Raw genomic sequence first — 27,402 nt, 5'->3', positions numbered from 1 at the left:
TATGCAGCGCCTATGTTCATCGCTGCATCATTTACAATAGGCATAATGCTGCATAATGTGAAGGCCACCTAGGTGTCTTCCATATTATGCAGCAATAAGAGAATCTTGCAAGTTGCAACAACATGGATAGATCTAGAGGGTAAGTAAGTAAGACAGAGAAAAACAAACACCATATGGGTTCATTTATATGTGGAATGTAAAACAAAACAAAACAAACAAAACAAAAACACACTCATAGAGACAGAGACCATTGCCAGAGTGGAGAGGGTAGGCGGATGGGTGAAAAAAGTGAAGGGGAATAAAACCAGTAATATTGTGGTAGGTTTGCACACTGATAGATGATTACTAGAAATAGTAGAAGTGTCACATTGTAAGGTGTAGAAATGTCGAATCACTATATTGTACACCTGTATAACCAATATAACCAATATGATCATTTGTACCACTATACTTAAATAAAAATAAATTTAATACAGTGTCATTGCCTGTCCCTACTTCCAACCCATCTAAATCACAATTAAAAGGGTACACAATTAAAAATGAATCAGAGAAAATAATATTAAATTAACCATGTACTTAAGTTTTATTGTGCTCTCAGAGTGTGATTAAGATATATCCTAAGTGTAAGAGACAGATGTTATTTCTTAAGCTTCATTTTTAATAGCAGCTGACAGAAACCTTGTAATAACTGATACAGTGCATTTAAAGCAAGGCAAAATAAGAGATATTTTGTTAAGAAAATTCACCCATTCATGCATTTACTTATCCACTCAATAATTTGTTGGCGCTTAATCTGAGCCAGTTCTCATGTTAGACATGGAGGATATAATAATGAACATACATAGAGCCAGAATTGCCCTCATGGAGCTTATATGATAATGGGGAAGCAGGCCTCAAATAAATATCACACTTATGAATAAATAATAAATAATTGGATTAAATAATTTACTTTTCTTTCTGAAGGAAATAAATCTGATCCTATGCATGTGTATAATAAAAGAAACAGACATAGACAAGGGCTGGGGAAGTCAGGGAGGGCTTCTCAGGGGAGGTGACACAAACTGAGAACTGGGGAATTGTTACCAGGTCACTAGCCAAAGGGAAGATAGCAATAGTGGAGTGAGAGAACATTCCAGACCCAAAGCCTTGGGGCTAGCATTAGTGTGTTGCATTTAAGAAACAGAAAGACACCTATTGAGAGCTTTGTATCTGAAAAAATTATTTCACCTCCTCTGTAGAGAACAAAGCATGAAACAATGGCTGACAGTTGGTAAGTGCTCAACAAATATTTAAGTGAATGAAAAAAAGGAACAGTACTTGTTAGTATAAGACTATGACATTTAATTGGTAACTGACCTTTCTCTGAATGCAGAGGTGCCAAGATTGCACTAAAAATAGCAAGAAATATTGAACTGCCCTGTTTAAAGATGTCAAAGGTGATGATGTGCTTTTATTTTATTTATTTATTTATTTATTTATTTTAAATTCTTTATTGTTTAAAGTATTACATGAGTCTCCTTTTTCCCTCATTGACCTCTCCCTGGCCACTCCCACCCCCCCAGCACATGCTCTCACCCCCCTACTCTCTGTGTCCATTGGTTATGCTCATATGCATGCATACAAGTCCTTTGGTTGATCTTTTATCCCCTCACCCCCGACCTTCCCTCATAGGTTGGACAGTCTGTTCGATGCTTCTATGTCTCTGGTTCTATTTTTGTTCATCAATTTATGTTGTTCATCATATTCCACAAATGAGTCCTATCATGTGATATTTATCTTTCTCTGACTGGCTTACTTTGCTTAGCATAACTCTCTCCAATTCCATCCATGCTGTTGCAAACGTTAAGAATTCCTTCTTTTTTAAAGCAGTGTAGTGTTCCATTATGTAGATGTACCACAGTTTTATAATCCACTCATCTGCTGATGGGCACTTAGGCTGTTTCCAGATTTTAGCTATTGTAAATTGTGCTGCTATGAACATAGGGGTGCATATATCCTTTCTGATTGGTGTTTTTGTTTTCTTGGGATATATTCCTAGAAGTGGGATTACTGGGTCAAATGGAAGTTCCATTTTTAATTTTTTTATATATATTTTATTGATTTTTTACAGAGAAGAGGGGAGAGGGATAGAGTGTTAGAAACATCAATGAGAGAGAAACATTGATCAGCTGCCTCCTGCACGCCCCCCACTGGGGATGTGCCCGCAACCAAGGTACATGCCCTTGACCAGAATCGAACCTGGGACCCTTGAGTCCGCAGGCCGACGCTCTATCTGCTGAGCCAAACCGGTTAGGGCGTCCATTTTTAATTTTTTGAGGAAACGCCGTACTGTTCTCCACAGTGGCTACACCAGTCTGCATTCCCACCAGCAGTGCACGAGGGTTCCTTTTTCTCCACATCCTTGCCAGCACTTGTCATTTTAAATGGTCATCTTTCAACTAAAGCACCTGACCAGGAATATGAAATTTAAAACAAAATTCATATTATTTCAACCAGTTTTATTATACTATATAAATATTATTACATTTAAAGACATGAGTGATCCCCATTTTGTCCCTCAGCTAAAGTGATACCATTTAAGTAGTTAGATTTGTATGCACAATCAGATAATTCCCACCAAAAAAATTACGCATTTTTTCTCTTCTTCCATAGTAGGTTATATTTAAATTGTCTAGCTAATCTTCTTGAATGTTTCCATTAATATAAACATCTACCACACTTATGTTCGCCCAGGACACCCCTCTCACTCTGGCCTTTTCTCTGTCCCTAGGCCCAAAGGCATTCTAGTGTCAGGGCCTGTGTACCTGCTATTCCCGACAAGAATATTCTTCTCCCGATCTGAGTGGCTGTCTACTTATCAGTTAGATCTTAGCTTAATGCTGCTGTATAAAATGACCTCTCCAGCCTTCCTAGTGAAAGACCAAGGCACAGCGCCTGGCCTGTAACAGGCACTCCACAAACAGTAGCCATGATTATTTTTAATGTTAAACAGGAAATGCCACTTGAATGCGTTTGATTAGCCTCAGCACAATGGAAGCCACTTGGTACATTTGAAGTTTTTGCAACTACAAGATAAATATTATTATCCCTCATTTTACAATTAGATTATTCAGAGAGATTAAATTGTTTGCCCAAGGTCATGGCCCATAACCTGCAGAGTCTGTTTCTCTAAAAAAACAACAACACACCCATGTGTTGGATTTCTTTTGAACCACACAAGTTTTGATTAAAAGAAATGAAATGTGTAAATGATGTAATTTTATTGGATTTATACATACAGAAATTAAGATGGTTAGGCTAGTAGAGTTTTCTGATTCAATTATCCTCACAAACCTTTCTATTTGTGGCACCAGTACCTGAACCCAACTGAAAATTTGAATTATGCTTTATTTTTTTCATTTTTTTCTAGTCGATAGCAAGTTAAAATTCCTTAAATACTTAGAGTTGTTTTATACTACTCAAATTAGCTCTTGAGTCTTGTTAGTAGCCACGTTGTTTTATGTAGGGGAAAAGGAATCAGTGAATATCTGAAAGGCGCTGAGCTATGTTTTATATTCTTATATGTCATCCCCAGAAGAGGACAGTGCCCTGCATGTCTAGGGTTGGGTGCAAATTAGAAGTTGGGCGTTGGGAACCTGTCTTATTCTGAGATGGATTTTAATGAGATAGAAACTTCAAGGTCGCTCTCAGAAAAATAGAAAAAAGAAAAGAATGCAGGCTGATTCTCAGGGCTCGCAGTAAGATAAAGGAAATGTAGCCTGAGACTAAGAAAAAGCTTTGGAGTTTAGGTAAATAGGTGAAAAGTGCCTTAGAAATTCAGCCCGCATTCTTCATTTTACAAATAGGGAGAGAAGGCATAGAATTAAAATAAAGGTCAATTGACAAGTGAAATCAGGAGTGGGGTTTTGTGCTGACTGCCCTAATGCATTTTACTTTACCCTACTCTGCCACTCATAAAAATCAATTAACGGATGTTGATTTGACTCTGTTCAAAAAGTCACTTGAGCTAAATAGTGGAAGAGCTGCTCTCCAGGAGAGAACTAACACAAAAAAATAATAAAGTGCATTTTTAATAGTAAAGAGCTGAGCCACGGTCCAGCTTCCTAATTAGGTCAGGATAATTTAAAATGGACTAAAAACCATCCCAGGGGGTGATATAAAAATTCATAATTTTGCTCTAGATGCTATCCCTGTGACCTTAGAGGTTTCAGAAGAGCAATAATTTAGCCTCACTTCCTATGAGATCTAGATATTTATACAGACAGCAGACTGTACAGAAAAGAAAATGCAAAAACAAAAACTCAAGGAGTATAAAGATTTCAACTTTTTATAAATACCTGTCCTTTTCTTCTTAAGTCTTCTTTAAGAAATACTGACAGATTTTATGTCTCTGTTAATGTGAAATGACAGATTATTCATTTCAGGACACTGCAAAAAGACACAGGATAAATGATTCAATGCAACCTCAACTATGGTTTTTGACTTTAAAAGTTCTCAGTTTGGGGATATATCCAATTTCACAGCTTCTTTCAATTTTGGAAACAGCTCCGTGGAAAAATTTAGAATCCAGTCCACAGTCACTCCAAAAGCATTTACCCAGTTCTGTTGTGCATGGTTTTAATATCTCTCACTTTCTAAGATCAATTTCTCATTAGTGCTAAGCCAAATGCTTCCAAGGGAAAATGAAGAAATGCGGTTAGTTGAGACAGATTTTTACCAAACTATTCAACTGCCTATAAAGAAGAAATAACTTTAATAAAATAGAAAGAAAATGTTATAAATACTCACAGGTTTATATCTAGCTAATAAATAGTGGTATTCAAAGTATGGTTTGAAAGAAGAATATCCATTAAATTTTTTAGTAGCTTTGTATTGCTAATAAGGAAAAAGTGAAACAGTCATGCTAATAGACATATCATAGCACTATGTAGCTAAACCAGTGAAAATAATGAAAAAAAATTAACAGTGAAAATAAAGACAGGAATTTCAATCCTATCACATCAAGTGAACACAAAATGCCTTACTACCCCTTCTACACTTTTACTCTTACTTCCCTACAGTGGTTAAAGAGCCAAAACTCTCTTCATGGATCCTCATGGAAAAATGTGGTGTGATAAATTAATTCACAATAAAATGTGGTGATTAACCAGATACTCATAAGGAAGCTGAGCCCTGTTTAACCACTACTTGTTGACTGTTTATTGTGCTAGTATAATACTCATTTCCTTCCTCAAGTAACTTTCAGTCTAGGGAAAACATAATATGAGGAGGTCTGGCACGCTGAGGAATGTACTAGAAGCATAAGAGGACAGAGGAATAATGATATATGAGTAGGAAGACAGTAACCTAGGGTCAGGGAACATGACCCAGACATAATTGGAGCAACAACAAAAAGATTAGGGAATAATAATAATCTTCCAGACAATTATGAGACTGGGAAGCAGGAAAAGTCTTGTCCAGGTGGGAGAAAACTATTTGCAAAGATCCAAGACACAGGATCTTCAGAGAATGGCAAGCAGCTTATTACGAATGGAAGGTAAGATCGGTGTAGATGTGAGAAAACAGCAGGGAATCTGGTATGGGAATAGAAAGGCAGGGAGAGGTTACAAAGGATGCCATAGGTCCCGCCAAGGAGTTTGGATTTTATCCTGAATGGAGTGTGGAGACATGGATGGGCAGTAAGTCAGTCGCTAACATTATCATATGACACATTGTGACGGCAGTGGCACCAACACGTTTGATTTTTGTAGTTGTTTTTTAATTGATTTCAGAGAGAGGAAGGGAGAGGGATAAAGAGATAGAAATATCAATGATGAAAGAGAATCATCTATCAGCTACTTCCTGCACATCCCCTACCGGAGTTCAAGCCCCCAACCTGGGCACGTGCCCTGACTGGGAATCAAACCATGACTTACAGGTTCATAGGTCAACGCTCAACCACTGAGCAACACTGGCTGGACATCATAATTAAATAGGAAATGGCCTGCTACTGGAGGCAGAGGAAGCAGAATGACAATAATATAGATGGATTCTAATGAGAAGCTCAAATAAGGTGTGGTAGTGAGAGAAACTGGTTAAGCCCAAACCCAAAGCTCTGAGCAAAGCTGTGAGGCACCTGGCATTCAGAAGAGACTCCTAAAAACTCAGGAATGGGATAGCTCCTCGGAGCCAGGTAGCTGAGCCAGTCTTGCCTGGGGCTCTGACCAGCACAGCGTCACCTTCCCCATCCACACCGCCTTGCCTCTGTGTGTATGTAAGAGCATATTAGAGAGAGAAAGACATTGTTTGCAGGCTTTTTCTTTCACTTCTCACCTCCAAACTTAAGTGAAGGGAAGGTTACAAGGATTCAAAGAAATGATAAGATTAGTTCTTTATTCCTCGATTGAACTTTGCTTAGGCAACAGACTTGCTGATGGGCTCCTGGCCCTGCTTAAATAGGGGAGCACGTAACTGGAGAGAGGTGACAGACAGCAGAAAGGGGGCAGCGGGAGAGCAGCCTACACTCCCACCATTTAGAAGGCAAGAGGATGTTCGGTTCCCGGGGGTTGGACGGACTTTGGAGAAGGTTGGCAAGCACAAGCTTGCTGGGCTCCATGAGCTGTCAGAGCTGGAAAAGGTGGGGCCTAAAGAGGAGACTGCATGAGGGGACTCTGCAGTGAGGAGGCCCAAAGACTCATAGATGTGCTCACAGAGCCAGTGTTAAAGGATCTGCTTCCACAGTGGCCTGGAGGATGGCAGCTTTTTCCAGAGTGACAGGTGCACCCCAGTAAGGACCACAACAGAAATTGAGTAAGGGACCCTGGTCCCTTTCCAGCTCTCTCCTCCCTACTCTGACACACAGAGGAGAAGAAGAACTGGGAAAAGGAGGAGAAAAGCTGTGAAGAGAGACCATTCTCCATGCTCCTTGCAACCTCAGTGTCCTGGGTCTGAGCTATTTCTCCATGCTAAGCTAAACTTGAGGAGGAGGAGAGCAGGAAATCAGAGAGAATTTTTACCTTTGTAACAACTGAGTTATTTAAAAGCTATGAGACCTTCTTGGCTGTCTCCGAAGGAAGTGGAAACATGGTTTTGACAGAACATGGTTAAAGGCAGTGATTAGAAAAAGTAAAACCACCTCACGTTTGGGCCTCACTGTATCTAGACTGTCCAGTAAGCCAGAAAAAGGGAATAGATTCAACTTGACCAACTTGTATTGAGGGAAAAAGTAAATGATGATTTCTGAGGTAATAGTCTGAATTATGCCCTGAGCTTTAAAAAAGAAATAGTCTAAGCTTTCCTTCTCTGGGCACAGTTACCTCCTCTATAAAACAAAGGATTTTTCTGGTGGTTCCTAACCTTGTTTTCAGCCCAGAATCCCTTGAGAATCTGAGGAAAGTTACATCTGAGGAACCTTACTGATCAAGTTGAAGAGTGTATGGATTTCTCTATAAAATAGGTACATGCACACCCAGAATTTTTCATGCAAATTCACATAAAATAGGTTTCATTGGAGTGAGAGGCTGATTTCATGGAAATGATGGAGTGTAGTTCTGTAGATGTTAAGTTTGATGAGCCCCTGACAAATTCTTGTGGAAATATTCTTCAGAACAAGAACAAGATAAGTGTGGGGTGTGTGTGTGTGTGTGTGTGTGTGTGTGTGTGTGTGTGTGTGTGTTTGTTTATTTGCTTGTTTGTTTTTTGGGGGGGAGTTGTTTTGTTTGGTTAATTACAAGCACTTAATATCCAACCCTGACAAATAGGCAGCCTCCTTTCTCACCCCTTTTCAGAGCCTGCAGGGTGTGAAACTTTCAGTGGCTTAGCACAAAGGGGCCTGCGGTTTCTTCAGGTTGCTTGCAGTGGTGCTCAGAGCCAGGGATGAGGTCCATTAATTAAAGTCACTTCTGCACTTGGGCTTCCTCTCGCTTCCTGAAGGCTGTCATCCATGTCTTTCTGGGTCACCTCACTTCTTCCTTCCAGCTCAACTGCATCTAAAGGGAAGAGCACGCTGACGGCCCAGCCCCCTTGAGTGCCTATGGCCCTTCGCTTTGAAAATACTTTACTGATCAAGTTGAAGAGTTTGTATTTCTCTCATTTCCATCATCTACAGGAAACATGTGTCTTCTCTTGTTACCCTCGAGTTTCTACTTCTGTCAGCTTCTATTGTAGGTCAGAACTGCCACCAAGTGTGTGATCTTATGCAAAGCTTTCTTTTGATGTTTCCTTTGGATCAATGTAGAGTAGCTGAAAGTGCAGAACAAATTTTAGAAACCAGCAGGCCTGGCCTAAAATTCTAGTAGTTATTTCAGTCCTTTGTGCCTCATTTTTTTCTCTTCCTTTATCAAATGAGTTTAATAATATATCCTGGGGTCTTTGTAAGAAATAAAGTATTGAATGAGCTTTGTATAGGGCCTGGCAAATTATAGAAGCATAACAAATATTATCAAAACAAACTATATGCCATCTTATTTTTTCAAAGTGACTTGTAGTTCTCAGGGCATCCATTTCTTCATCTATAATCGATTTAAAGTATATTCTGTTACAATACACATATTGAGTACCAATTACTGTGGAGTTTGTAAAGGTAAGGAATGAAGGAGGTTACAAATTAGAAGTCACAGACAGACAAACAACAAATCAGAGTATGACCGAAATCAGGGTTCTGCCACTTGATGAATAGTCTTGAATAAGATAGCAAATGATGATGAACCACAGTTATCTCACCTGTAAATGAGACTAATACTCAACCCACATAGTAGTTAGAAGTGTTATGTGAAATAAAGTGTTGGAGGTTCTGTGATGCCTGAGACATAAAAAGTGATCCGGAAATGTTTATCAGCAGAACAATGCGAAGACCATAGATAGATCTGAGGCTCTTTTAATTTTTCAAATATCTCACCCCAGAGTTTATCAAAAATAATAAAATATACCTACATCCATAAAAATGTTTTTGCTATAAAATATTTTGAAAACTTTTTATAACTTTATCATTGAAACTGTTGATATAATAGTAACATTTTTATAATATATTGTGGTAGTAGCTTTTTATATAACAATGGAAAAGAAAAGTTGAATTTGACTAATTGTAGCAATATTACATTACATTATTTTCAACATTGTGGTTATTTTTGATTGTTTGAGCCACTAATTTCTTTTAGGTCTCAGATCTTTATGTAAGTCCTTGAAAATGCTGAAACTATAATGCTCAAAGGATAAAACCCGCTGTCTGAGTGAACTAAGGAAAAGGGTGGCAAATGCTGTGACGGAGTTCTGAGGAAGCAAAAATGAAGGCAGGAATAATTCTAAGTAAAGAGGATTATGGAGGAGTTCAGCTAGATGGTATATTTGAGTGGTGAAAATAGGCAGGCATCTGACCATTAAAGGTATGTGGTCTTATATGACTGGAGCAGTGGACTCCAAATAGAGGTTTGAACAATTCAGAGATGTGAAGGAAATCCCACGGTATGGGAGGAGGGAAAGAAGAAGTGGTATAACATATTTGCTTTTACTAATAATTATGATGTCTAATTATTGTCTGTTTACCATGTACCTAATATAATAGTTCAGTTAAGCAATTATGGAAAAAAATGGAATAAGCTTATCAATAATAGGTCATTTTTACCTACTTCTCTCCCCAACCAATATAAGGGTAAAATTTACTAATTTTTAACTATCAAATGAGATGTAAAAGCAGTGGGTCAATTGATTATAAAGCTAGTACAAAGATTAAAAGACAAAGGTAGAACAATCATGTGTGACTATAATAATAAATCAAGGAATACACACAGACCCACAAAAAAAAAGGTAAAAATAATGACAGAAAGATAATAGTGGAGAGAATGAGTAAAAATTGTAGTGATTTTATAATCTCTTTGAACTTAAGCTACCAATAACTTTAAAAAGACTACTATGAAATAGAGATAGGCCCATACATAGAGAGCAGGCTGACAGCTCTCGGCGGGGAGGGATGGGGGGTTGTGTGTGTACGGTGGGACTGAGAAAAAAGAGAAAGAACTCATGGGCATGGATAAGGGCAACAGTGTAGTGATTGTGAGGAGGAGGGGTGAATAGAGGTTGAGGAGGGTATATGAGGGATAAATGGTGGTGGAAAAAATAAAATAAAATGGAAAAAAAAGACTGGTATGAACATAGCTTGGTATATATGAAGCATGTGGTAACCACATATCAAAAATCTGTAAAAGATTTACAAGAATAAAGAAAAAGGAATCTAAACATAATTCTATAAAGAGTCATCAACATACAAGAGAAGAGAGCAAGAAAATAAAAAATAGAGAACTATAAAAATTTTTAGAAAATAATAAAATAGCAATAACTACATACCTCTAAATAATTTATTTAAGTGCTAATGGGCTAAATGCTACAATTAAAAGACATAGGGTGGTTAAATGGATACAAAATCAAAACCCATATAAATGTATGTATATATAAATTTATGTATATATATATGTATGTATATATATATGTGTGTGTATATATACATACATATATATATGTATGTATATATATGTGTATGTGTGTATATATATATAACATATATATATATATATTGCCTACAAGAGACTGAAACTGAAAGACACACAGAGACTGAAAGTAAAGAAATGAAAAAAATATTTTATGCAAATAGAAACCAAAAAAATTAAAAAGCTGAGATAGCAATACTGATATTAGAAAAAATAGACTTTAAAATAAATACTATAACAATGGACAAAAAAAGAATTTTATAATATAAAGGGATCAACCTAACAAGAGGATATAACTCTTGTGAACATCTATGTACCTCATTTAGAAGCCCCTATATATAGAAAGCAAATACTGTTAAACCTTTAGCCAGACTCATCAAGGAGAGGGCCCAAATAAATAAAATGAGGAATAAAAAAGAAGTGACAACAGACACTACAGAAATACAAAGATTGATAAGAAAATAGGTTGAAAAAATTGTATTGTATGCCAACAAATTGGACAACCTGGAATAAATGGATAAATGTATAAAAATACTCAATCTTCCAAGACTGAATCAGCAAGAACCAAAATATAAACACACTGATAACTACTAAAAGTATTAAATCAGTAGTCAAAAAACTCCCAACAATCAAAAGTCCTGTACTAGATGGCTTTACAGGGCAATTTACCAAACATTCAAATAGTTAACACCTATTCTTCTCAAACTATTTTAAAAAAAACCTTAAAAGTAGGAAAAGTTCCTAGAATCATTTTTCGAGGCCAGCAATATCCTGATACCAAACCCAGATAAAGAAGATAAGACACTACCAAAAAACGAAAGAAAGAAAGAAAGAAAGAAAGAAAGAAAGAAAGAAAGAAAGAAAATACAAGCAATATCTCTGAAGAACATAGATGCAAAAATTATCAACAAAATATTAACAAACCCAATTCAACAATACATTAAAAAATACCCCATAATGAAGTGGGATTTATTCCTGGAATGCAAAATTGGTTTAATATCTATATATCAATTAATATGATATACCACATAAACAAAATGATGGATAAAAATTATATGATCTAATCAATAGATACAGAAAATTTTCACAAAATTCAACATCTGTTTATCATAAAAATTCTAAGTAAAGTAGGATTGGAGGGGGTATACCTAAACATAATAAAGTCCATATGTGACAGAGTCACAGCAAACATTTTACTTAATGGGAAAAAGCTAAAAACTTTTTCTTTAAAATCAGGAACAAGAAAGGATAAAGATGTCCACTTTCATCACTTTTATTCAACATAGTATTAGAAGTCCCAGCCACAGCAATCAGACAAGAAAAATAAATAAAAGGCACCCACATTGGAAAGGAAATCATATCATTATTTGCATTTAACATGATATTATATTTACAGAACCCTAAATATTGATGGAAGTTGAGGGATGAGGGGGTAAGAAATCCACCAAAGGACTTGTATGCATGCATATGAGCATAACCAATGGACACAGACAAGGGTGAGGGGGAAGGTGAGAGCATGTGTGGGGGGTGGGGGCAGCTGGGGGAGAAGTCAATGGGGGGGAAAAGGAGACTTATGTAAACAATAATTTAAATTAAATAAAAAAGATTCCACAAAAAACTACTAGAACTTATAAATGAATTCAATAAAGTAGTAGGATACAAAATCAATATTCAGAAATCAGTTACATTTTATACACCAATATTGAACTTTCAGAAAATTTAGAAAACAATCCCATTTACAGTTGGATAAAAAAGAATAAAATAAGACTAAATATAACTAAGTAGATAAAAGACCTATACTCAGAATATAAGACATTGAAGAAATTGAAGAAAATGTAAATAAATAGAAACATATTCCATGCTCAGGAATATAAAAAATTGGCATAATCAAAATGTCCATATTACCCAAAAGCAATCTATAGATTCAATGCAATTCCTATCAAAATACCAATAAGATTTTTCACTGAACTAAAGCAAAAAAATCACAAAATTTATATGGAATGACAAAAGACAGAATACCCAATGCAATCTGGAGAAAAAAGAACAAAGTTGGAGGTATCATACTACTTAATATCTAGCTATACTCCAAAGCAATAGTAATCAAAACAGCATTTTACTGGCATAAAAACAGACCCATAGATCACTGAAGCAGAATGAAGAGCCTAGAAATAAACCCAAACCTATATGATCAATATATGACAAAGGAGGCAAGAATATACAATGGGGTAAAGACAGTCTATGCAGCCAGCCAGCATGGCTCAGTGGTTGAGCATTGACCTATGAACCAGAAGGTCACTATTGGATTCCCAGTTTGTGTACTGGGTTGCAAGCTCGATCCCCAGTAGGGGGCATGCAAGCTTAGTCCCAGTCAGGGCACATACTGTAGGCAACCGATCAATGTTTCTCTCTCACTTGAATCTCTCTCTCCCTCCCTCCCTCCCTCCCTCCCTCCCACCTTCCTTCCCTTGTTCTCTCTCTAAAATCAATAAAGAGAGCCAAGGTATCTCCAGGTCTAGAGAGAAACAAATGCAGAAATTAAGAGACCAGAATATACTACGCATGACTTGATACTGAATGTAGAATGCTGGTTTGCATTTCTAAGAGCTCTCTTTACCCCCAAAAGACCTTCGCCTCACCACTCCCTTACTACTCTAGTCCAAGTTCAAGGATGCCTCTTCAGGATTAATCCCCAAATCTGAAAATCCCAGATGTAGTAATCACATGGTAATAATGGCAGAGGGGAGAAGATAGAAGCAGAAAACTGCAAGGAAATATTTATTCAGTATTCAATTTTCTAGTAATTAGGTATGCAAAAGCAAGACATTATAATGTAAATCTCATTCATTGCCTAATCTTTTATTTCTTAAGTTAAAAAAAAATGCTCATCTGATAAGTATGTGATATATGAATCAGTAGACAGGCTTTTGGTTAAATGGCATTGCCACTTGACAGATAAAAAACATCATAATATTTAAAATTCTTCATCCCCCAGTGTAACAGTGCCCTAAAGTACAAGAGTGTTCATAAACTATCTTTAAAAGGAGAATATGATATGTTGTCTGCTGTCAGTGAGAAAGGACTTATCTTAAATCAAGAGCTGAAATAGTGCCTTTCTAAGATACATTTCTTTCTTTAAAGGAGGTGAACTTTTAAGCCAAACCTCTCACCTACCAGGTTGGAATTACATAGGACAGTAAATCAAGATATTGACAATCTGTGGAGATTATAGTCATTTGGCTAAATTTAAATAGGTTGTTATTCTCACAAGAGAATGCCTATTTATTTACAAAAATATATATATTTTTGCTTTCAAATATATCTTTTTTGTAGCATTGTATTTGGGGGATTAAAGTGGAATGACTACATTATATTCCATTTTCATAGAAACCGAGCGCTGTCTAAATAAATGAACAGAATTTTTGATGGACCATCTTGAATGGATTACATAACTTTTGAGATCACTGTTTTTCAAGTGTCTGAAGTTAATATCCCTCCTAGACATAAATTACAAAATAAAATCAGCTCTTCCTAGTTTGCTTTGCTCCTGAATGTGCCTCCATCCTACATGTTGTAAATCAAGTTTGATCTATATTAAAACAAGTTGATGTTTCAAAACTGATACCTTTATTGATGACAATATCTAAGTGCAAATTTGTAATATTCAGCAACTTAGAATCTAATCCAGTTGTTACAAAGAGCTCAATCATCTCAATAACTGTCAGTTCTGAGCAATTGGCAAGATTGAACCCACATTTTAAAATAACATAAAAGATGTTGACTAAACAGACTCAGCCATTTTTGTATCTTAAATAGTTTAATATTATCGCATTGCTTGGCATAAACTATTATTTTCTGGACTAGGAGGATCCAATTTTAGGATTTTAAATTCGGTGGAGTCACTGATTCTTACCAAAAGCAATATAGTCTATTTCCTCTTTCCTAAAAGAAGTCAGTCCAAACTCTAGTGGCGTATCAAATAAAACTACAACAGCCACCTCTATTATGTTTCAGGTTGCTTGAGTAGGTTGATGCACCAGTGAAATATATATTTCAGGAGCTTAGAAGAGAGAAAAGGACAAAAGTACTAATTAAATTTAAATCCGTATATTTCTGGAATGATGACTACACAGGAGAATACGGTAATTCTAAATGTCAACCTCATTTTCACTGAACTTTAAAAATTTTTTAATAATGCTGTAATTTTTCACCTTCATATAAGGCTCAAGGTCCATTTTAACAAAGGTCTCGAAACAGCCCACATGCAAAGTCAGGTATCATGTTTTTATGTTTAAAAAGTGCAATCTGAGCAGCCAGGTATGGGTCTCAGGTCTCATTTACATACCCTTGCTGCAGGAGTGGCACTGCAGAGAAACTCCCATAAATCATCTCCTGGCTGTACACAATTAATTTTACTTTCTGTACTTGCCCGCCTCTATGTTTTTATGCTGTTTCTTTTTATGTGTAATTGTTGAGGTTGCTCATGGTTTGAGGTGAAATACCCAAGCTTTAATATTAAAATATTGCTGGATAATATTATAGTATAAGTTTTAATAACCCAATTCAAGGTCACCTTTTTCCACAAGTTTTAAAATTAACTGTCAAAAAAGTATCAAAAGAAAAATAACCTGTAACTTCCTAACCCTTTTATATATGAGAAGATATTAAGTGGGTTTACTGCATAATTTCTTGAAGGGTAAAACATTTCTACCATCACGGTGTATTTTCCCCCGCGATCTTTTATGTTGTTTATTGTTACCTTGGAAGTGATTTCAGACTTCATGAGAGTTTCTTACTACTTAGCTTATTTTCAATAAAACAAGGGAAAACACCCTTTTTTAATGATTTTTCAGAATAGCTATTCTTCCAGACGGGAATCTGCGGATCCTAAATGCTTCTAAATCAGATGAGGGAAAGTACGTTTGCCGAGGGGAAAATGTCTTTGGTTCTGCTGAAATCATAGCTTCAGTATCTGTAAAAGGTAAGAAAATGTGGCTAAATATTTCATAAGCCTAATTTCAAGTCCTTATCAGAAAGTGAATAGAAATGATATGCATGTATAGATGTATGTGTGCATGCTCCTGTTTATAAACTACATTGTAAAAATAGAACTAATATAGCCACATGGTCCTTTCCCATTATTTAGGGCACCATAAAGAAATGGAATTCTTGTTGGTAGAAATTTAAATTTTTTTTCTTTGAACACAATATGTAAGAGAATGAAGACAGCTTGGTGAAGTTTTAGTTGGTGTCTCAAAATTTAAAAGTATGCTAACAGTATAGAAATATTTTTTTCTCTACCAAGATTAATTTTAGCAATAATCAGTAATATTCCCTTATTACCACTTCCACCGTGGATTTGGGGTAGAAAGGCAGGAGAAGGACATGGGGGTGGTATGTGGGAGTGAGCTCGGAGAAACTGACATACCAGAGCTGCCCTTTGACATTTGCATCAGTGGAATTTTTTACATAATGTCATTTTTTAACATTGCAAATGTTGCCTCTTAAATGTTTACTTGTAAAGTGAACTGGATGTCAAGCCTAGAACCTTTGAGACTACATGTCACTGCTTCATACTAAAAAAATCTTAGGTAGTGTCTTTGTTAGCAGAGGAATATTTTTCACAGTTGAACTCTACACTTCATTGATTTTTTTCCATTTGTGCATGTATTTTATAGTAAGTCATATTTGGGCCAAAAAAGGTAAAATTGTTCATTTGTCTCACTCATTCTTTAGAAACAGAAAAGTGAAATAGATAGCACTCCGATATTTTTAGGGAATGGGCAAACATCACTAGAAGGAACATGAGAACATGATTTAAACTATGTCTTCATTTATTGCAGACACTACAGGAATCAGACTCTGCTTCTGCTTCCAGTCTGTGTCTTATTCCTTCTCTCTGCTAAACACTGAGGCAGTGCTGGATCCAAGGACTTTCTTTTACAACAACAAAAATATTCTTGCACTTTCCAAAAAAAAAATTCTTAAATGGAATATTTACTTACTGGGAATATTCTAATTCTTACAAAGGTTAAACCACAGTATGATGTGATTGTCCTCTCTGATGAAGCCAGAGATTAGATTGCCACATGGAATAACTGACTTCTAAAATGGCAACATTCATAGTGGCATTGCTTTCCTGGCATCACAGCCGCTTTCCTCTCGGTGACTATTCAGAAGGATGTTGCATATTAAAGGATCTTAACCACGCCTATTAAGCATGGTGCTTTATCAGATTGTGCTATTATCAACAATAGAGCTGGAATAGGAAAACTGGGCTAATTGTTAATCATTTGTGTCAGTCTTCTTAAGGTATCTACAATCGGGATTCCAGGAAATAAAGACAACATCAAAATCCTATCTCCATCACTTCCCTACTTTATTCAAAATAGCAAGTTATATCGCAGTTATTTGATCACTTTCTTTTTAGAATGATTTCTTCTTTTTCAGTAACAGTCAACATACAATATTATATTAGTTATAGGTGTATAACACAGTCACTAAACATCTATATCTTACAAAGTAGATCACTATCTTAAGTAACCCTTAGAGGCACAGCTCATATTAGCCTTTATTGGTTCAAAATTGCCCTAAACCCTATAAAAATATACCTATTTTTTAAAACTTAACTGTATCTCACTTAGCATAATACTCTCCACGTCCATGAATAAGCCCGTCAGAGAAAGGCAAGTACCATATGATTTTCACTTATATGTAGAATCTAATGAACAAAGAAACTAACAAGCAGAGTGGAGACAGACTCATGGACACAGAAAACAAACTGGCAGCTGTCAGAGGGGAGGGGGTTAAGGGCTGGGTGAGAAGGGTGAAGGGATTAAGCAAAGAAAAAATAAAGATTCAGAAGGATCTGTATCTGGAACAACTTTATTGCATAGAGTCCTTGTTAAGTTTTTCTCTATTATTTAAAATATAGAACGCAGGGAAATACTATGTGTGATATTAATTAATATATTTTTATTTCTGTAGAACCTACAAAAATAGAACTTACTCCTAAAAGAACAGAGTTAACAGTGGGAGAAAGCATTGTTCTTAACTGTAAAGCAATCCATGATGCTAGTTTGGATGTCACTTTCTACTGGACACTGAAAGGACAGCCTATCGATTTCGAGAAAGAAGGTGGACATTTTGAAAGCATCAGGGCCGTAAGTGAAAACACTTTTATTTTTTGAGTAATAGCAATTTTAGAAATTTAAGTTCAAATGTAAAAAACTTTCTTATTCATGTAATGCTAAGAAAACATAGGGATAAAATCAATGATTTAAGCATATTTTTCCTTATTTTATATTAGGCCAAACTGAAAATAATAATAATTTTTAAAAACCCAGTAATAAATTGGTAATACTATATTATGCAAGTCTGGTTTATTTGCCAATTTTATTTACTCTATTAATATTGTCAACATTTCCACATTACTTCTCAAAAGTTATGTTGCTACATAAAGTGACTAGTGATATTTAAAGCATTCTTATGAATATTTATGATACAATAAATTAATGAAATAACCTGGCTGTCCTACTCCTCGAAAAAAGGTGGTTTTGGGAGATTTTTAAATTTCTCACAGGCTATAGAGCTAAACATGCAACCCATAGTCAGAAAGGCAAATATTAGCCTTAGATAAACATTCGCAAGCATACTCATTTCTTCCTCACCAAATGTTTTCTTTGTGATGTCTTCTTTTACTTTATATATCTACATGGCAATCCACTAAATGGAGCGGGAAATCTTTTTAACCAAATACTATAGAACCATCACAGTGTCTTTAGCCAATAGAGAAGTAAAAAACACCTCCTCCCACTCTTATTTAAGACATAAAAGAGTATTTGACAGAGGGAGAGAGAAAGATGGATGGAATTAGGGAAGCAGAGAAAGATTGTGGCTGCTATATCCCATCTATATTTGCTAAAGGGATGGATACAAATACAATTTATGCCTACAAATCCAATTTGAAATGCTGTCGCATGCTTATTAACATCAGTTTATTTTTCTATAAACACTTTGGGAAGCACTGGAAAACCACAGCTATAATGAGCCCAAACAGATAAAACTCAGTTTGGGTTGCATTTTATTATAACTGTAATGTAATACAGTGAGAAGTCCTGGACCCAAAGTCAGGAATTTTCTGGATCAATTTCCAGTTCAATCTTTAATCAGCTGTGTAACCAAAAGCCAGTCAATAACTTGACTATTTGGGCATTAATCTTGTAAAGTGAAACAGTTGGACCAGATAATTTCTAAGATCCTTTCTCACTCTAGAATTTGATAAATTTATATTATAAGAATGGAATATGAATTCTCTTTGTTACATTTGCCAGTGTAACCAAAATTAAACATTTTCTCCCAAATTATCCATTTTATCTTGATTTACTTTGCAATAAATTGGTAAGACTATATAAATCAGAAACAATTACCAACATCATTATTCATATCTCACTAAATAAAATAATTTTACTTGTTAATGGTTATGTTAAACACAAAATATTTAGGTCATATTAAATTAAACTCATTTTCCTCTAATTCATTTTTCCTTTTTTCTTTTACCTTGAGTTGATAATTCCTTCAAGATTGTGAACAAATTTTATGCCATCATTGTCACAAAGGGAACCAGAAAAAATGATACAAAAATATTACATTTGAAAGTAAAACATTTACCATCAAAGATATAGCTTCTCAGGATTATCTGTAAACCTTCATTTTAAGTGATCAGATATATAACGTAAAAATATATCTAAAATGAATGTTGATTTTTCTTTATATAAGTGGGTCCCCACTTTATTTTAAAAATACTAATAGAGAAATCAATGGTCCTGATCAAATTATATGAATTCTTGTTTTTTATCTCTTAGATAGTACCACTTTGGTTTAATGTCATTCATTTGTATAGATAAATACCTGTAATCCCTTCCATAAAGTTGGCAGTTAATAGTACCTGTGGTAGTCCTCTTTACATATATGCTGTTCTTGCCCTTGAGAAGTACAAATTTTACTTTTTATTCCCTGTTAACCCATACTGTTACAAGCCATGTTAAACTTAGGCTCTGGATGATGGACAGTGATAATAAACTACAGAATAGAAAATTAAAGCAAATTATCATATTGAGATGTGAGAAAAATATTTAGGTTTGGGTAATGTAGAACTTATCATTTTCAGTGGATTTCGAATAATTAATAGAAATACGTATGTGCTGTAAAAATTGAAAGCTTCAAAACTGCAAGGTGTCAAAAGAAATTGCCTATCACTTTTTTCCCAGTTTCCTCAAACACTGATTGGATTCTGGATGGCTCCATATGTTTTAGGAGAAGAAATGAAATGTTATTTAGAAGGGAGACTTGGGAAGGACTCTGGACTTGTTAATACCTTCTGTTTGAAAGGCCAATTGAAGATTCTAGGAATGAGAGAGGTAGGACAGGATTCAGAAGAGAAGCAAGTGGGGTGATCTGTGAGTTTCAAAGGAGAACCCCTGAAGAGACCTTAGTGGGGCTCCAGGCCGGCCCAGCAGAGTAAGAAAGCCAAACAGAGTTCAGGGACTTAAACAGGAAGAGTAGTGTGCCTTTGAGCCCTCTCTAGATTAACTGCCTTGAGACCTGACCTACCAGTGCGTGATTGCATGAGTGTTACTCAGAAGAGAAAGGAGGGTATAACTTTTAAGCACATTAACACTACAGAGTGGCAAATGAATCAGCCAAACATCTACCCCCTCCCCAAAAAAAGATACCAATGCTGTTAATAAAGCATTTTCTGCTTAGTTAACTACTGCATTATTTCAGAGGTTTTAATATAATTAAATGCTGCATAAAATTCTGTTAAAACTTTTTACTATAAAATAGTTTATTTCTTTACTTTTTTACACAAAATTGGATGTTCAGTTGAGCACAGTTTGAAACTGCCTTAGATGACATCTGAGACAGTCTGTTATTGGCAGACCCTTCCTTATTTTCTGGGGGTGTCATCTGAGTGATCTGTGGACTACAATGACTTCAGGATCACAGCTGGATAGAAATACCAAGTTGATTAGCCACCTCCGTTTTTGCTCTAAAAGGCAGATGGTTTCAAAAAGCAAAATTTGAAGACTCCTCTTCACTTTTTGTCAATACAGTAAAATCAAGTAATGCCTCTGAAGTTATCCTATATAATAGAAGACTAATATGCAAAGTGTCCCCTCGACCAGGAGTTTGACCTGGAGTTTGACCATGGGACGGGGCTGGCTGACCAACTCACTCAAGCCAATCCTGCCCCCAACTGGCACCCCCCCACCCGGATCAGGGGTGGGGCTGGTCGGCCAACTTCCCCCGCCCCCTCCCACCTGGGCCAGATCAGGGCCGATGGAGATGAGCCAGCCTGACCCCACCCATGCACAAATTCGTGCACCAGTCCTCTAGTCACATATAAAAAGACAGGCTTAGCCATCCAAGTCACACAGGCCTCACTTTGTTTATTTAGATATCATCCACTAAAACGAACCTTCTGGTTATGGTACTTACTATGGTAGGGATACCAAGCTTTTTAATTTATTTAGAAGCTCCATTTTTGATAGATGTTTTATCTTTATAATATACTTACATAGCATTATGGGTGATATGAAAATTACTAGCTCCTATGAAACGTGTTTAACCTTTATCAAATGTTCAAGTTACTAAAATGAGTATCTAAATTATTTTCAGAGCCTAAAAATACTCATCTTTTCTCAATATTGCAATTTCACCCACAGTGTTTGCTTTGTTTATTTCTTAAGAAACCTCTATTCAAATCTTGATAATTTTTTTAAAAAATACCTCTATCTCACTCTTATATTCCTGTACTCTTCTCCCTTTTATTATTCATGTTGATTGGTGGGTCCACTCAAATGAATTAAATTAGGAAGGATAATGGATTATGTCAGTCTTCACTGGGGACACCATAGGGCATTGTAGTAGATTCCACCATTTGTTACCCAGAATCCCCTTGTAAAACTAAGGCATCCCTTCCCCCATCCAAGCCACTAAGACAGGTCCCAGCGAGTCCCTCTCTAGGAACCATTCTCAGCCCATGCGAGTTGTCTCTTAATATCTTTTATCAAACACAGAGCATATGTAGAACTATTTAGGAAAGTGACATTTTAAATTTCCTACTTTCTCAATAAGTTTAACATTAAATTATATTATCATGAGGTAAATATCCCTCATCCATTGTAGAATTTGTGGGTTAATTATTCTCATTGCTGGAAATATTTTCATATATTCATCAAAAATCACTCACATCTATAAAGTTTATACTATGATTATATGGTTACATTTACATTATATAACTTCTTTTCTGCTAGTATTTATAAATGACTATTATGAACAATCTCCTTTGCCAAAAATATGTTTCTGTTATATGTATTTTTAAAATCAACCCTACAAATCAGACTCTTCAACATTTAATCACTTCAGAATAAATTTGAAAGTTTTATTATTCAATTAAGACCTAGACTAAAATAATATTAATAACATTTTACATCATGAAGAGAACTTTTGCCCTTTCTCTCTCATACCTATTATTTCATTTGATTTCCACAATAACATTATTAAATTATATGTAAATGAAGAAACTGAGTCCCAGGAAGGAAGATGGGTGAAGGGTCTCACTTTTGGGGTTCTGAGCAACACAGACACAATGACCACACAGCCGCCACCATTATCATTGAAGCTTCATTGAGATTAAAACTTCACAGCCATGAATGATATTCCAAATCTGGTTTGATGTTTCAAAGTAAAGACAGAAACCAGCTGTAACTCTTCACTATGCCATTTTGAAAATCGGAGACATAAAGAGATTGCTTCTTCTCTGTAGCCTCACCTCTAAGCTGGAAAGTGCAATCTATTTTTACCTTACTTCATTGATCACTATTAAAACATTGAAATTATATATTCTGTAACATCAACTCAACAAGTTGTGTATATAAATATATATATACATTTTTATTGATTTCAGAGAGGGAGGGAGAGATAGAAACATCAATGATGAGAGAGAATCATTGATTGGCTGCCTCCTGCAAGCCTCCCAGTGGGGATCAAGCCTGCAACCCAGGCATGTGCCCTTAACTGGAATTGAACTTGGGCCCCCTCAGTCCTCAAGCCAACACTTTATCCACTGAGCCAAACCAGCTAGGGCAACAGATTATTTTTTAAAATGCTCCCATAAAAGTTACTGAGAATGAATTGAAAAACATCTCAAAATATCTACTACACTTGTCTCTTCAGATGTTCTGTGGGTGTGTTTTCCATTATTTAAAGCTCACTCTTCTGGCAGCTATAATTGTTTCATTTTATAGTGTTTGATTCTCTTGTTATCAACTTCCCGTTTTAGTCTTTGGGGAAAATTTCTCTAAGTGGACATGAGGTGCAATGTTACATTGCTTTTACTGCTGAAGACAAAGCAAAGAATGTAGAGTACAAAGGGCTCAACCGTTCTTCTGAAGAAAACATTCAGTTTCCACATTTGAGACATTTAAAATTGTATCTTTTCTTACCGAGTATGTTACAGCATTGTTGGTTCCACTTGAGTTTTTGGCCCCAAAATTCAGTTTTCAAGTTAGATAGCTGGTAGGTAGGGTTTCAGATTCTGTCCTTTTCCCCACCCAGTACTTCATTTATTCCTTTCCCATCCCTCTCCGAGAGCAAGTATCAAATTCTGCCAAAAGTATTGCTTTCCCTTTTAGCCTTTACATTTTCAGAAATTAGGAATATGCTTATTTTTTCTCAACTCAACACAGTATTTGGTCCACATTAAATACCAAATAAATATTTGTAGAGTTGCTAAAGGAATAAGTGAAGGTAAGAGTATATGAATTAAAAACTAGCCATATAGAGAAGGCCACTTAGAAGAAAAGTGTTGACTATTATACCTAAATAGCTTTTTAAATCCAGGAATGATTCCAACTCCTATTTGAATAATATAGAATGCCAGTGATCAGGAGTTTTATTCCTATTGCTTTATATGAAATTTAAATATTTTTGATGTGCTTAAAATAATTATTTTCTATGGAAATATTAATAGGAGCTTGAATAAAAGAAAAATATAAAATGGATTCTAGTTATCATGTTGAAGCAATGCTGATATGGTTTATTGGTTTCCTGTTATTTAAAAAGAATGCCCTACATATATATCTATATATCCAGGGGATATAGTTTAACCTGCAGAGTGATGAAATGCATAGTATAATAAGGCCCTTAATACTAGAAATTTTTTACCTTGCAGGAATAATATATATATAAAAGAAGATTTTTTTAGTGTTTGAAAGAAAACCTTGGTATATAAAAGGCTGTCCTTATTCTCTAATACCACATAAGGTTAGGATTTTTATAAGAAAATATGGTTTAGTTTTACATTTTGAAGTACTATTGATATTTAAGCATTGTGTTTTAGACTGACTCCTATGTTATTTCCGAAAGTGATTTTCAAAGAGCAAGGTTTTTGATAGGCTGCTATTTTCAAGACATCTTTGAAATTCTACCTTTATTTTGCAATTTCTCTTCTGCATCTGTTTTGTATTAAATTCTAAAGAGTGTCTAAGTGTTATGATGTCTTTCACTTTTGCTTTTCAAAATCCTCTAGTTTTTTTCCTGTACTATTCTTATCACATTATAATAGAAAAGCGACTCTAGGAACCTAAAATTAATAACTCGGTAGGTAGCCTCTCAGATATATTTTCTTACTTAGAAAAGGAGGAAGAGGAAATTTTTATAAATAACTATTGGGCTATTATAATTCACTTTCTTTCTGCATCTGATACATGTTATATAAGAGAAGTAGAAAAGATCAATTTAGAGAATTTGGAAAGCATGACACCATTTTCTTTAATGAATAACTAATGTCTCCATAGAGTATTTTTTTAAATCTAAGATAGATGAATTCTGAATATGTCACAGTTCCATGAAGATTTATTGAGCACCTACCCACGAGGCAGCTGCCCAGGACTGAGGGTTCTGTAGTAACCAAGGCCACCCTCTGTGAAGGGTTTATGAATACAACTGAGGTCGACTGCTGCCTTTGAGGAGCCTCATCTCACAGAGGAACAGCCTTATAAACGGATATGTGGCAAGGGCAGTGGAAGAAGTATGTTTAGGGAACTCAGTCCAAGTTACGCATCATTCAACCTGTTGGAGCAGTATGCTTCCTAAACCAAATAATACTTCTTAAACCAAATAATGCCTGAGCCTATTCTTAAAGAAAAATAAATAAAGAGAGACGATGCAGAAGGGGGAAATACATTCTAGGTAGAGACTGGGCATGAGGAAAATATGAAAGATACTGAGATTTTGTCTAACTGATTCCAATAACAAGAGGTGACCTTACAGTGAAAGCAAACTTCATCTATATGTTATAGTAATTCTATTTTTCAAGAAATCTTCTCATATCACCTATTAAAGTTAAATAAATGACCATCATTATGCTTGGCTCCAATTATAGCAAGTTACATATTTCTAACAAAAGTAAAGCTGACAGATTTTTCAAAAATAAATCCAGGGATAAATTGCATGTTGCTAAGCATAAGTATATGTGGTTTACATAAATTTACATGTTGCTCAAAGCTTTCTATGGGGTATACAAAAAAGAAATTTATATTACAATGTTAAGATTCAATATCCAGAGTCATTAAGATAATTCCCTGAGAAGCAGCATGTGAATTTTTATTTTCAGGATACTGCTTATTATTCTAGAAGCATTTCTAAGAAAATGGGCTAAAATAAAAATTTCTGTCTTCTTCCATATTTATTTCTTTACTAGAGGCCCGGTGCACAAAATGTGTGCATGGGGGCGTGTCCCTCAGCCAAGCCTGCACCTTCTCCAATTTGGGACCCCTCAAGGGATGTCTGACTGCCCGTTTAGGCCTGATCCCACTTAAACGGGCAGTCGGACATCCCTCTCACAATCCACGACTGCTGGCTCCCAACCACTCACCTGCCTGCCAGCCAGATCACCCCTTAATCACTACCCTGCCAGCCTGATCGATGCCTAACTGCTCCCCTGCCAGCCCAATTGCCCCTAACTGCCCTCCCCTGCAGGTCTGGTTGCCCCCAGCTGCCCTCCCCTGTTGGCTCAGTCACCCCTAACTGCCCTTCCCTGCTGTCCCAGTCACTCCTAAATGCCCTCCCCTGCAGGCCTGGTCTCTCCCAACTGCCCTCCCCTGCCAGCCTGGTTGCCCTTAACTGCTCTCCCCCGCTGGTCTGGTTGCCCCCAACTGCCCTCCCCACAGGCCTGGTTGCCCCCAACTGCCCTCCTCTGCTGGCCTGGTCACCCCTAACTGCCCTCCCCTTCAGGCCTGATTGCCCCCAACTGCCCCTCTCTTGCAGGCATGGTCCCTCCCAACTGCCCTCCTCTGCTGGCCCAATTGCCCACAACTGCCCTCCCCTGCCAGCCATCTTGTGTCCACATGGGGGCAGCCATCTTGTGTGTTGGAGTGATGGTCAATTTGCATATTATCTCTTTAGTGTATAGGATTAAATTATATATTTTTAAGAATAAGAGTCACACCTATTTTGCTAGCTGTTGCTAGAACCTAGCATCATGCCTGGAAGATTTTTTGCTAAATAAAGTATTTGTTAGATTAATTATTATATAAACAAGTAGAAATCTATACTATTATATATAGACACTTTCTCATTTCCTTGTCCAGGTGCTAAACTACCACACACACAAAAAATGTAATATATTGATATCAGATAATTTCTTAACACAACACTTTCCAAAAAGTTAATGGTTACCTGTAATGTGTATAGTACTTTATCAGGGCAAAAAATATATGGTTGAGTAAAGCATGATCTTTCCTTTCTAGAACTCTTAATCTAGACAGACCTTTAAACAGTGATAATTGTTATAGTATTGAGACATTATACTGTTAATAGAAAATAACTGCAGGAAAATTTTCAATTATTAACCAAGTATGTCATTGGCAGAAATAATGTTCTTAGAATTAATGTTCTTGGAATTAATGTTCAATTGAATTAAACTAAGTTAATTACTGAAGGTTATCAGCCAACTAGTATAAGGTAAGATAATTATGAGAGTTGTTTAGATACCCTAAATATCAAACTATTTCTTATTATACACCTACACATCTGTAAAATCAAAATAATTAACTATTTTGAAGCCAGTTAGCTAAAATAACTTAGAATGCATTAATTGTGAAGATACAACGTTGTATTAAATAGTTTAAGGCTTTCATATCAATAAGCTTAAATGAAACTATAAAATACTATATGTTATCCTCTTTAACACCTGATAGCCCCACAAATAAAGCTAACATATTGATAGAATTTGTCTTAAAGTACTTATTAAATATAGCAGCAGTATTTCCTAAAAGCATTTCTGAAACTTGCACTTCATGGCCATTGCCTGTCATTTAAGTAGTAAGAGATGCTGAGAGGCCTTTGCTTTTCCTGACGCAGGGACCTACACATGCTTTGCTCACCGTGCCCATCACATCAGTGATGACTCTGAACAGTAATGATTCTCTGGTACTTAAAGTAACTCTAGCTAGTGTTAGAGATGCAGGCATTTCAGTAAGAATGTTCTCATTTACCTTTAAGAATAATCAGCAGAATAATAAAGCATCTTTTTTCAGCTAACTTTTTGGGGACTTTCCATTGCCGTTTTCAAACACATTTAGTCTCATAACAGAATTCTGACTGGAATAATCCATTGTTGTTTTATTTTTATATTTAAGATGTTGAGATATAAATATCTTGAGAGAGGAGGGAGCTTTACAGTTTCGAACCAATGAATACCCTTTCCTTTGCACATCTCTTTTTTCCTTTGAATCACTAAAAGAAAGGAACTGAGGAGTAGTTTTTCTAACTACTATGTAGTGGTGACTGTTAAACATAGTCTGGATCAGTTTTTGCTATAAAACAAACCACCCCAAAACTTAGTGCCTCAAACTATCATTTGTTTAGTTTATAATTCTGT

At 35.8% G+C, this 27,402-nt stretch overlaps 1 protein-coding gene across 2 annotated transcripts in view; it reads left to right on the top strand.

Moving 5' to 3' along the window:
- CNTN5 (contactin 5) overlaps positions 1-27,402 on the top strand; it is a 1,123,865-nt gene that overhangs the window by 971,166 nt on the left and 125,297 nt on the right. For both annotated transcript variants that reach the window (XM_070425923.1, XM_070425924.1), the window contains exons 14-15: positions 15,308-15,435; positions 17,442-17,617. In XM_070425923.1, coding sequence (XP_070282024.1) covers positions 15,308-15,435; positions 17,442-17,617 — 304 coding nt within the window. The remainder of the gene's footprint in view (positions 1-15,307; positions 15,436-17,441; positions 17,618-27,402) is intronic.

This window comes from Myotis yumanensis, unplaced genomic scaffold (assembly GCF_028538775.1).
Source record: "Myotis yumanensis isolate MYYU_CA2020_CCGP unplaced genomic scaffold, mMyoYum1.0.hap1 SCAF_10, whole genome shotgun sequence".
In the NCBI taxonomy this organism is placed as follows: domain Eukaryota; kingdom Metazoa; phylum Chordata; class Mammalia; order Chiroptera; family Vespertilionidae; genus Myotis; species Myotis yumanensis.
Note: the sequence above shows the minus strand (reverse complement) of the source record. Positions and strands in the feature narration are given on the sequence as shown.